The sequence below is a fragment of the Alligator mississippiensis genome, chromosome 1, assembly GCF_030867095.1.
Source record: "Alligator mississippiensis isolate rAllMis1 chromosome 1, rAllMis1, whole genome shotgun sequence".
Classification (NCBI taxonomy): Eukaryota; Metazoa; Chordata; order Crocodylia; family Alligatoridae; genus Alligator; species Alligator mississippiensis.
This window is the reverse complement of record NC_081824.1, coordinates 191,729,469-191,742,621: the sequence shown is the minus strand read 5'-3', so window position 1 is coordinate 191,742,621 and position 13,153 is coordinate 191,729,469. Positions and strand designations below refer to the sequence as shown.

Sequence of the window (13,153 nt, the reverse complement as noted above, 5' to 3'; positions counted from 1 at the left end):
ATCTATTGAGGTCCCTTCCGACCCTAACATCTATGAATAAGACTTATAACTCCCTTCTTGAGAGCACGGAGGCAGAAAGGGATCTTGGAGTCATTATTGACTCCAGGATGAACATGGGCCGACAATGCGAGGTCATGGTCGGCAGGGCTAACTGAACCCTATTGTGCATCCACAGGTGCATCTCAAGTAGGGCCAAGGAGGTGATCCTCCCCCTCTCTGTGACACTGGTCAGGCCACAGCTGGAGTACTGTGTCCAGTTCTGGGTAACCCACTTCAAGAGGGATGTGGACAACATTGAGAGGGTCCAGAGGAGGGCCACCTGCATGATACAGGGGCAGCAGGGCAGACCCTACAATGAGAGGCTATGGGACCTGAACCTGTTCAGCCTTCTCTTGAGAAGGCTGAGGGGGGATCTGGTGACCGTCTATAAACTCACTAGGGGGGACCAGAAGGGTTTGTGGGAGACCTTGTTTTCCTTAGCGCCCCCCAGGATAACAAGGAATAATGGCCACAAGTTGTTGGAGAGTGGGTTTAGATTAGACATCCATAAGAACTACTTCACAGGGCGGCTAGGATCTGGAACTGACTTCCAAGGGAAGTGGTGCTGGCTCCTACCCTGGGGGTCTTTAAGAAGTGGCTTGATGCCTACCTGGCTGGGGTCATTTGAGCCCAGTTTCCCTCCTGCCCAGGCAGTGGATCAAACTTGAAGATTTACAAGGTCCCTTCCGACCCTACTTCTATGATTCTGTGCTAGGCTTCTACTACTATATGTCTTGAAATATTGGAATACATATCATACACACTAAATGTGTGTGAGTCTGACTTACTGTAGTTTTCATATAACAGTATACTATGCACAGTCTAGTGTTTGTAGTCATTGTATATGGATGCTCAATGTATAAGTAAGGTTCTTCCATGGCTATAAGTTTTTTAGGATTAGGTCCTGTCTTATTAAAATACATCCATCAGAAAGAATATAATGCGTTTATATATGAAGTCTAAATCATGAAAGATTCACTAGATAATATCCTGTAGAATCATAAGGTTAGCAGGGATCTCAAAGGCCTTCTCATCCAACACACTATGAATGCAGGAGTTGCAGAATGTAGTGCATGCAAACATAACTAAGGTTGCATGTAAAGCCTTCACAATGATGTTTCCGGACTTGTTTTTTTCAACAGCTCATCTGTTATGAGGGTATAGACCAGGAGTGGGCAATTATGTTGGCTGGAGGGCTGCTTAATGAGTTTTGTTGAGCTGTCAAGGGCCACAAGGGTAGCCCCACCCCTTGACAGGTGCTCTGCCCCCTGGTCCCCATTTTGGGACCAGAAGTCCTGCCCCCTAGCCCCTGACCTTTGCCACTGGAAGTCTCTCACTTGCCCCCAGAAGAGTTCCTTTTGGGGGTGGGGTGGGGGGCTGCCTTCTTTGAACCAGAAAAAAAAATTATAAACTAAAAGTCAAACATGTACAATAACATATATTTTAATTTTATTGCAAAAATATTATCGTTGACTTTCATAGACATTAGGGCAGGAAGGGACCTCGGAAGATCATTGAGTCCAGCCCCCTGCCCAAAGGGCAGGAAGTCAGCTTGGGTCATAGGATCCCAGCAAGATAAGCATCCAGTTTCATCTTGAAGGTGTTCAATGAAGGCGCTTGAACCACCTTCAGTGGCAGGCTGTTCCAGACCTTGGGGGCTCGGACAGTAAAGAAATTCTTCCTTATGTCCAGCCTGAAACGATCTTGAAGTAGTTTGTGACCATTCGACCTCGTCATCCCTTGGGGCGCTCTGGTGAACAAACGTTCCCCCAGATACTGGTGGTCACCCCTGATAAACTTGTAGGTGGCCATCAGATCACCCTTGAGCCTGCACTTTTTCAGGCTAAAGAGCCCCAGGGCTCTCAGCCTGTCATCATAGGGTCTGCTTCCCTGACCTCTGATCATGCGCGTGGCTCTTCTCTGGACTCTCTCAAGCTTCTCCACATCCTTTTTGAATTGTGGAGCCCAAAACTGGACGCAGTACTCCAGCTGCGGCCTCACTAAGGCCGAGTACAGGGGGAGAATGACGTCCCGGGATTTGCTTGAGAAGCATCTATGGATGCAAGCCACCGTTTTGCTTGCTTTACTAGCCGCAGCATTGCATTGAAGGCTCATGTTCATCTTGTGGTCAATGATGACCCCCAAGTCTTTCTTTCATAGTGCTAGCCAGCGTAGCACTGCTGAGCCTATAAGGATGCTGCGGGTTTTTTTTTCCCAAGGTGGAGAACCTTGCATTTATCGGCGTTGAACACCATCAGATTCTCATCCGCCCACTTGCTGAGCCTGTCCAGGTCAGCCTGGATCACCCGCCTGTCTTCTGGTGTGGATGCTTTGCCCCAAAGTTTGGTGTCATTGGCGAACTTGGCCAGTCCGCTTCTGACTCCAGTGTCCACATCATTAATGAAGATGTTGAACAGTATGGGTCCAAGGACAGAGCCTTGGGGGACCCCACTGGTCACACGACACCATGATGAGTGACTTCCATCAATTACTAGCCTCTGGGTCCGACCCCGGAGCCAATTTTCCAGCCAGTGGATCGTGGAGGGCCCAAGGCGACAATTGGCCAGTTTCTCTAAGAGGCGATCATGGGACACCAGATCGAAGGCTTTTTTGAAGTCAAGATATATGACATCAATCTCTTCTCCCTTGTCCAGGTGATAGGTCACCTGGTCCTAGAAGGAAATGAGATTGGTCAAGCAAGACCTACCCGCAACAAACCCGTGCTGGCTATCCCTTAAGATGTTGACGTCAGCCGGTCCATTAAGGATGGCCTCTTTAATAAACTTTTCTAAGATCTTCCCCGGGATAGAAGTCAGGCTGATGGGCCTAGAGTTAGCCGGATCCACTTTCCTCCCTTTCTTGAAGATAGGCACCACATTGGCCTTCTTCCAGTCTTCGGGCACTACACCAGAGCGCCAAGAGTTTTCAAAGATCCGTGCTAGAGGCTGGGCTATGATGCTCGCCAGCTCCTTGAGTACCCTGGGGTGAAGATTGTCAGGGCCGGCTGACTTGAAGGTATCCAGCTTCTCAAGATGTTCCTTCAGAAAGTCAGCATTAATGGAGGGCAGGGGATCACCCTCACTTGGACTTCCTGGCCCTGTAGCGGGCATGGGCGTCCCATGGGGCTGATGAAAGACTGACGCAAAGTACCTATTTAATAGGTTGGCTTTTTCCTGGGCATCAGTTGTCAGTTGCCCCATCTGGTTCAGCAGGGGTCCAGTGTTGCCCCTGCTTTTCCTCCGGCTCCCCACATATCTGAAAAAGGACTTTTTATTGTCCTTGATGCTCAAAGCTAGCTGGAGTTCAGTTGTGTTCGTGTTGTGTGTTGTATATAGAGGTGATTTGCATAATAGTTAAAAAATGAAGCCTTAGTCTTGTATATTGTACATGGGTGGAGTATGTGAGGTATAGTTGGTAGTGGGGGTGTGTGTAGTGGGGTTGTGAGAGGTTGTGGCTGTGGGTGTGTGGGGGCATACACAGGTGTGTGTGTATATGTGGGATGGTTGTGGGGACAGAAGGTGGGGGTGGAGTCTGGGGACCTTCCTATGCGCTATAGTCCCTGCTAGTGGCACCAGCCAGCGGCAGGCCCTCAGGGCTCTCATGTTCTCTGCGGCCCTGCTGCCTGGCAACGTGCAGCTCCAGCCAGAGCTGTATGTGGCAGCAAAGTCATCCTGCCTCTATCACACGGGGCTCCCTGCAGAAAAAGTGCAGCTCCTGGCACTTGTGCAGCGCTGGGGAGAAGCCCCACGCGATGGAGCTAGCTGCCTTCCCCACTCCCTGCTGCCATGGAAGCAGGTGGGGGGCTTCCCACCACTTCCGGTGGAGTCCTGGCAGCTGTATGTGGCAGCAGGGGGTAGGGAAAGCAGCTGGCTTCATTGAGTGGGGCTTCTCCTCAGTGGTGTGCAAGTGCTGGGAGCTGCACGTGTGCTGTGGGAAGCCCATCGCGATAGAGGCAGGCTGACCTTCCTGGGCTTCTTGCCACTATGTGCAGCTCTGGTTGGAGCTGTGCTGCTACGCAGCAGCGCCTGTGTCGGCCATGAGTGCCCTGAGGGCCTGCTGTTGCTGTTGCCGCGGATGGCAGGGGCTATGCACCATGGAGGGGAGTGTGTGTGTGTATGTGTGTGGGGGGGGGGTGTCGTGTCCCTATACCCCCCTATCCTTCAGAATTTCCACTGTTTTCAGAATGGGAGTGGGGAAAGGGAGCAGAGGGAGCTTATTCTAGGGGTTTCCCAGCCAGCACTAGAAGGTGGGGTGGATTAATTGGAGCCCCTCCACCTTGGGGAGAGGGCTCCAGTACACCCGTCCTTCCCTCTGGGAGGGGGGGCTGAAAAACCCCAGACTGAACTCCCTCCTGTCTCTTTTCCCACCTCCCATTTGGAAACCAGTGACAGGTTGGGAGCTTTGCAGACACAAGTTACAAAAAGTCTCTACGTTTTGAAACATCTTAATCCAATTCCTCACATAGTGAGGGGTCAGATTTTTCACTCAGTACGGCCATTTTTGAAGCTGTCTACACCCATGCACTTGTGTTTGGTCACGGCTATAAATTGCTTTCTGTGGCCAGACTGGGCAAAAATTTTCACTTCTCTCTGCACCCCATGTACCTTAGATCAATTCCGCCTCTGGCTTTTTGAATGTCTGTACCTAGTCTGAAGAATAAATGTAATTGAAAATTTGGATCATCAGTTTTCTTATTTTTTATTTTTCATCCAACCAATGATGAATGGTTTTGCATATGGTTAGGAATAGCCCATCCAGCCAAATGCTTATCATGTACTTTGGGCAAACCAGAATTTTCTAGAGAGCTCTGGTGACTTTTGAGATCGCTTATTGGTAGTTAGCTGTGGGCTGGGAAGAATCAGGGAGACCCTAGACATCAGGCTGGCAAGACTCTCAGGAAGGCTGAGGTATAGTTAGATGAGAGGGTAAGGAACTTCTTTTGGTTTGTTTTTCTGTCGCTATTGCCAGTTTTGCTTGCATAATCCCTCTGTCCTGTGTAATAAACTTTTGTTGTTTGCCTGAGGAAAGAGTGATTTTCCAGGCTAGCCTTCTCCATGGAGTGGGGGACCTAAAAAAAAATTATTTCATGATCCAGTGGAGGTGGGTTTGTGGGCCTCTGGTCCCTCCATGACAGGGTTTGTGACTGCTGATTTATAAGTGTGCTACTCTAAGAGGAATTCAGCTTTCTATCTCTTTATTTTTATTTTATCTAGAAATTAACATGACCATCATGTCTATAATTTTCCTCTGTTTTCTTAAATGACATTTTCAGCTATTTCAGTTCAACCCTCTTGTTGTGTTTCCATATGTAGATCAGTGTCCTTAAACAGTAGTTGATGGTCAGAATTGTAAAGAATAGAAAATCAGTGTTTTTTATTTTACTGGATTATTTTATTTTAAAAGATCTTTCATTTAAAAAATAACTTTATTTTAAAGCATAATTTATATATGATATAGTCATAACTTCAAATTTAACATCCACATTTACTATAACCTGTTAATAACAGTTAAGTATAAATAGGAGGTAACGTCCAAATAGTATTGTTTGTTGCTGAACCTTTTTTTAAAGAAAGTCAAACTGTTTAACTGGGTTAGATTTCTGGTGAAACACCTGGAACCAGAGTTTACTGAAGTCCTAAACAGGCTTTTTGACAATGTTAGCCTTTTATGCCAGTGTACAGTACTGTATCTTCTTCATTCCAGTTTCGTTCAGTTTAGCTCATTCAATGACTAGTTCATTCAAAACTCAGAAAACTACTGGGAGTTGAAAAAGCAGAAAAATGTCTTCTTTCAATCTAAGAATAAACCTAGGTGAGAGAGGCTAAGCTCTACTAGTTCTCAAATTTTGAAGGTCATGGTGGCCAAAAAAGAATCAGCTTAAGTCATTTACTACATATGCTGCTGCTTTTGTTTAATAAATCATGCATACAACATGTTTGACAAATGTTGTTTTCCTATGTATGCAATGAATTTAACCTAATGGTGTTTGTCAGTTAAAATGTTGATTTTATGCTTTTCTAATGAAATCCCATTTTCCTTCCAAATGTGAGTTTGGACAAATCACAAGTAAAAAAAATCTAGTGAATCTCCCCTTCTACTGTATTAAAATGTAAAAATTTAAGAATATAACTGAATGTTAAGTTGTATAATTACTTGCATATGTGTATAATTGTTCTTATTTAGCAAAAAGTAATGCAGCCTTATTTTAAGTAGCACGAAGTTTACTGTAAAGCCTATATTTAGGTGAAAATCTAGATGTTGTAATGTTACAAGCCCATGAGAATAATTTTTTCTTTGCGTGAATAAGAAAAATATACAAATGCAAATAATTAAAACGTACAAATCAAAACACCTTTCAATAAACAGGAAACTCTTGATTTAAATCAGGATTCATATCAGCAATTTAAATCAACTCATTCGATTTGTAATCATTATTAAGTGACTTTTCCATGTTCAGCTAATTGTCTTGATTTATGTCATTATATATTTATTTACTCCTGTTTGTAGCTTTTCTTTATTTCTCCACTTGTGAGTTTAAATCTGTCTGGTCAAGTATTTCTAGGGAGTAGTATTTCAATCTCCTTTTAAATTTCTTGTTTGTATTTTATTGAAGGTGATTATGTTGATGATAAAAAACATTGTAACTTTCTTTCAAAATTCATTTGTATGTCCTCATGCTATAAGAACAGCCAATTTCCTTTGCTTCTATCAAGGGCAAGAAGTGACAATGACTAAACAAAGCTCATCCTGAAAAGCTATTGGAAGGCCTGGGATAGGAACCTACATTACCTTCCCATATATATTTTGATTATGACCTTGAAAATAATATCACTTGCAGGATCATCCAATTCATCCATAGTCTGTTTTCCCCATTCATTAGATTTGCTTCAATTCAGTAACACATTTCAATTCAGTAACAGAAAGTGAATTTATTGTCTCCTGAATTGAGTTGAGGATGGATCGTTTCTAATTTTCTACCTAACTTTTGACAGCGTTTACAGTTTACTGGTTTTCTTTAGTCTGTTTGACATAAACAAATCTACTCTCTATTCCAAAGTAATATTCCTTATAATGTGTCTTTAATTACAATCTCATGCAAATCTCATATATACTAGACATGATACATTATACTCTTAACTTGTTTATTATGTTATCACTCACTATTTGCCAAAGTTACTGTGGGGGCATTTAAAATTTTGCATCATAATGGGAAGAAGATTAATGAATGGTGTATAATTTTTTTATTTTTTTTTTTTGAGGCAGACGGGACAGTCATAGTGAGTACGTGAAGTCTGTTGCTTTTGATGGAAAAAGGCTTAGTGCAGCATTTGTTAGACTAGGGATTGCAAGGTGAATAGAAATTCGGCTGTAGTAGCTGAGCTTGGAGCAGAAGTGGGGTTGCCATGGAAGAAGATTGGGAACTGCTGGCTGAGTGGGCATTAGTTTAGCTTGAACTTGATGGTTGTCACACTAAAAAATACATTGTTTAAAAGGGAATAAATAAAGTTTTATAATCAAAATATAAATCATACTATCAGATGTATTGCTCACCTTCTAAATATTTTTCTAGATCCCAACAAATTAAACTCTTCTGTATTTCATAATTGCCCACTCAAACCCTTTTTCCTCTCTCACGAAGCTTCTAGTCAGTTCTTAAATCTTCCCTTGTAAATTGTAAATGATAATCTCATCACTTCTGTTTTAACAGCAGTAGAGTTGGGAGTTTTTACACATGTTCTAGGAGGTGGGGGAGGGAGAGACTTTAATTAGAGCAGCTGATTAAAGTGCAGCAGTGTCTCTATGCCTCAACATAGTACTGGGGGCACTTTTTTAAAGCTGGTTGAATGATTTTCTTTTAAAAGCTGGTTGAATGACTACTTTGTTTTAGTTAAAGTGTCCCGTCACCATTTTGAAGCACAGGGATGCTGATATGCGAGACAGACTGGCTGAAGTGCAGTAATCCACACTCGATTAATCGCGTCTTCTCCAATGCACTGTAATTACAGCATGTCAGAGTAGCCTCCTGGTATGTCTTCAGGCACCCCAAATTTTCATTCAGAGATTGAAGTTAAAACCTAATATTTTTAGTGCTTTTAAAAAACCCTTCAGCCTTTCTTATATCTGTTTTGCCAATGTGGATGTGACGGGTCCTCCCTGGGGCCGAGCTCTGTGGCCCGCCCGCCTGTCACCGTGACAGGGGGCCTACTTAGGGCCGAGCTCTTCGTGGCCCACCCACCTGTCTCTGGGCAACCGCCCGCCTATCTCGCCCACCACGCCTTTGATGATAATTGATTCAATCCGACGTCAATTAAGCAGGAGGCTACCCATTGTAATGCTCCGATGCCAGGGGGCGCTCTGCAGCTCCGACCTCCCCTAATACCGCAGCCCAAGCCTCGCAGATGGCATCTTGGTGTTCCCATAATCACCGGCCCCACATGGCCCCAGAATCATCCACACAGGACCCCTCTACGATCCTCTCCTATCCTATTTGACTCCCATAGTCCTGGCCCCAGCTTGGGCCAGTCGAGGGTGCTCTCCTTCGGGCTGGGTCTCTAGCCGCTCACTCACATCCTCGGGCCTCACCGTGCCACTACTCCCTTTCTCCTAGGGGCAACCGCAGCACCACACCCTGTACTCAATCACGCTCTTGGGGTCCGCCCTCTCTGGGCCCCTCACAACACTGGCCCTCTGGGCCCCCCAACAAACACAAGGGTAACCCACCCGGTGGTGGTGGGAACTAGGGGTTAAGGCACCCCGACCCACTTTTCACCGGGGTGATAACTGGCCTGGCATTTCCTGGGGGCTCCCGTACCACTGAGAGCCCCACCAGACCACCCACTCCCAGCAGGGTGCAGTTTCAGGTCATGCCCAGGACCAGGAGCCTCCTTACCAACCCCTTGCAGCTCCCCCTTATCTCCGGGTCGTTCACAGCAGCCCTATGGCCAGGCAATGTTGCTGCCTGGCCTCATGCAGCCAAACTGCCCTGTTTAAATAGGCAGCCGCTGTCTCCAAAATGGCTGCCCTAATCGGGCATCTGGAGGCTGCCAGCTCCAGGCCCTTAAAGTGTCAGGCACACCCTGTGCTCTGCCACACAGGACATATTTTGAAGCAAGTTTTTTTTTTTTTTAATGGAAAAACCTGATAAATCCTGTTTTCCTCTCTCATTTTCCCTGTATTGATTTACACCAGCTTTTTAACAGTCATGGTGCAGACACTACCACTATAACGGAATGATAAGATGGTATTCTTAAATTTTTGTGATTACTTGAAACTTTATGGCAGAGTGGCTCTCCAAATTTGCAGAATTGAAGGTTATAGATTATAGTTAGGAAAAAATTGTAGTACGAGTTCAGTGTATACATTCCATAGGGAAAGACTGGGGCTAATTTAATTTGTAATCCAGTGTATTGACCCTCATGAATAGATAACTATTTTTCCCCAAAGGAAATGATACCACAAGAAATATTTATTGATTTATCAGTTTTCCTACTTGCATAAAATGTCCTTTGGGTGGGAAAAAATCTTGTGTATTATCTTATTAAGTGAATTATTTTGTTGAGATTTCTAAATTTCATGTAATTTTACATTACTTTGTAATAGGTGGAGAACGAACTTGTGGCGTACATGAGCTAATCTGCATTAGAAAGGGTAAGTATTTTTTTTTACGATTGTTTAAATTCTTAAAAGTTAATTTTTACTTTAATGGAAGCTAGTAAATTTTCATCAAAATAGTGTTTCATCAGAGAGCAATTTCAACAAAACTGATTTTTTTGTGAATTTGCGGATTAAAAAATGTGTGGAAATTATTTCAAAACAAATTAGTTTAAGAAAATCTTTGTTTTTTGCAGAACTTAATTTTGGGGTTTCAAAATTTTGTTTTGAATTTGAACAACATTTTTATTGTTATAGTAAATCGCAAAATGTCAGTATTGAAGTACATTATTCAGTACTTTCACCCTAGCATTATAATATGAAACTGTACAATAGAATATTCTCCTTCCTTTTAAAAACGACCATTGGAATTTCTAATTTTAAAAATAGAATATTTCAGCTATTAATATATAGGTCACAAACAATGTAAAATCACAACGGGGGGGAAAGTTTTATTTGTAATAAAAACAAGACAGCATGAAAAACAGCTATTTTATCACTTCTGAAGATGGCTTTCCTGTCAAGGGTGAAGTGTGTTGACTGTAGGTTGAATTGAGTAGGGCTGTGTGAAGCTTCAGTAGCTAGTTTGATTCAGGGACTGAATCTCCAAATCAAGAGACCAAGTAAAAGCTCCAAATTGATTTGAAGCATCTGAATCGATTTGGAGATTGGGCCATGGACTAAACAGGCAGCTGACAGCTGCCTCCAGCTGGTAAATCTGTTGGGGTTGGAGGAGGGGGGAAAGAAGGGGTGTGGGGGAGGGATTGGGGCTGGGACAAGGGGCCAGGGGGTGTGTTACTGGCAGGGAAGGGGGGAGAAGGGAGAGGGTGCGGGTTATAGATGCGGCAACGCTTTGACCGGGGGCTCTGCTCTGCTGCCGCTTGCCCAGCTGGGGTAGGGGGGTGGGGCAGGCTGTGGGTGTGGCTCGCTCCAGGTGGAAGGGGGCAAGTGGCTGCAGGGCACAGCCCCCGCTCCCAGCGTTGCCGTGCCCGCATCCTGTGCTCCCCATGCCGGCTGGCAAGTGGTGGCAAGGCAGAGCCCCCACTCCCAGTGCTGATGCAGGTGCAGCAGTGCTTGGAGTGGAGGCTATTCCCTGCTGCTGCCCAAAGCAAGCTGTGCCTGTATCACAGCCCCCCACGCTGGCTGGGCAAGTAGCAGTAGGGCAGAGCCCCCATGGCTCCCCCTGCTGGGCCAGAGGCAGGCACAGCTAGAGGACCTGCAGGAAAAGCCCCCATGGCTGCCCTGCCAGGCCCCATCCCTCACCTGGCCCAGTCTCCTGTCACTTAAAAAAAAGCACTCCGTCAGAGCCAGCTCTGGCAGTGGGGTTTGGGGCCTTTGAAGGCTCATGCCAGAGCCCCCCTGTGCAGTGGGGGCAGCGGGGATCGCCTCCCCCACTTGGCACCCGCATTGCATCTGCCCCATGGTGTGGGCAGCGTGGCTTGGCAGGTTGCCATGCACTGCCTGGGAGCTGGGGCAGCTCCAGCAGTCAGCTGGAGTCCAGCAGTGCTTAGCCCCAGTTGCCCCAGCTCCCAGGCAGCACGTGGTGCCCTGTCAAGCTGCGCTGCACCTGTGCCATGGGGCAGCTGCCATGCGGGTGCCAAGCAGAGGGGGGGTGATTCCCTGCTGCCCCCCACTGCCCTGTGCTATGTTGGGGGGAGCTCTTCCACAAGTGCCCGGAGGCCCCAATCGCCACTCCTGTAGCCAGTGAGTACGGGGCTTTTTTATAGTACTGGGACTAGGCTGGGGCAGGGCAGCCATGGGCTTTTCCCATGGCTCCCCCCGCCTGGGGGGAGAGAGGCACAGCGGGAGGAGCCTGGCCGATCCGAATCACCAAATGTTTCTGAATTGGCACCGAATCTTCCAAAGCTAATTTGGCTGAATTGATTCAGGACAGTGATCTGAACCTCCGAATCAGCCAAATCCAAATTGAATACTTCCCTATTCGCACAGGCCTAGCTTCCAGCACTTTTCATAAACACTAAATTAATTTAGAAATAGATTAAAATACAGGTTTTTGACAAGTTTGCACAATACCCAATAGCTTAAGGGCTAAGACTTCTAGCTAGGATGAAGAACAGCTGTGCTGCCTCCATCTCATTTTGCCAGTGTTGCAGCTAAATACAATCAGCCCAGCCAGCTGTTTGTCTTGTTTGTTCATTTCTATTTTAAATGTAACCCAATTTTTGTTTTGCTTTTGATAACTAACTTTTTTATACTTTGGGGTCTCCTCATTGCTTTTTTCTTTTGCATTACTCTTTTTTGAATGTCTTGTATTTCCTCTTTTTTCTCTACTTCCCCTAAACTGATAACTTTCTCTTCCTATAGTGTGCTTTCTGACTTGCCTCCAATAGTTTTTTTCATTTCTTTTTCTACTTGTTTACCTTCAATATTTAAAATGCTTATTTGTATTTTATTTCCATATCTGAAAATGTATTTTAATACATTAAATTGATTTAAAATTTTCAAGTCCATGAGCATGTACATTAGTAGAAAAAAAACCCTGAAACAAAACAGTGGTGTATGGGCCATAAAGCTGTCTTTATGACCATAAAGACAACTATTTCTGAGAGAGAGACTAAAACTTAGAAATTAAGACATTTTAAAAAATGTGCTGATAATATTTACCAGGAAGAGATCTTTCATTATGAAATTCTCAACATGAGTTAGTTTTTGCTACATATATACTACCAGAGCTAGAAACAAATTCTAAATTCTTCTAAATAGTGTAGAATCATATGACTGGAGGGGATATTTGGAGATTGTCTAGTCCAGTCCCCTGCTCCAGTTAGGATCATCCCTGTCTAAGATATCCTAGGCTATTGTAGTCTTGTTTTTTCTAGTACCCTCATGGATAAAAACAAGTTCACCATTCTTTCCTTTCTTTGCTGATAATTCAGCTAACTTGCATTAAGCAACAGGGAAGCATTCCTTGCACACTCCCATTTAGACAGCCCTGTTGGCTGCCTTCTGAACTCCAGGTGTAGGGACAGACATTAACAAAGCCTGTGACTGAATTGATTTAATCTTTGCAGGTTAGTTTAACCTGGCTAGGCAAAACTGGTTTGTAACTGCATAGACATCCCTTATGGACTGAGGAAATGCAAACACATGCCTGCAGTGGCTCAGGCTAGAAGCACAATGTTGAGCTGAGGTGGTGCATGGCCAGGCTCCGGCAGGATACTTTTATAAGGGTGGGGTTCCTTCCCTTCGTTGTTGATAACGGAGCATTTAGTTACGCAGCGGGGAGTTACACACGGAGTTGTTAACATTCATCAGCCCATCAAACAAAACAAAAGGCTCTCTCATTAGTTCAAGCTCTTCTTAAACAACTTTTTCCAAGGAAGCAATGGAGGGACATTACCAGCTACCTGCTGCTGAGCTCCAAAAATCCCTAAGCCAACACTGTTGCCAGCACAAAAAGTCCTAAACCAACACAAAAGGCCCTAAGCCAAAGCCTGTCTGT

General features: G+C 44.9%; 1 protein-coding gene across 5 annotated transcripts in view; it reads left to right on the top strand.

Moving 5' to 3' along the window:
* The window catches only part of SYT14 (synaptotagmin 14), a 210,520-nt gene that overhangs the window by 47,302 nt on the left and 150,065 nt on the right, over positions 1-13,153 (top strand). For all 5 annotated transcript variants that reach the window (XM_059718210.1, XM_059718216.1, XM_059718230.1 and 2 more), the window contains one exon: positions 9,640-9,687. In XM_059718210.1, the coding sequence (XP_059574193.1) occupies positions 9,640-9,687 (48 nt within the window). Of the gene's footprint in view, positions 1-9,639; positions 9,688-13,153 lie in introns of those variants that run through there.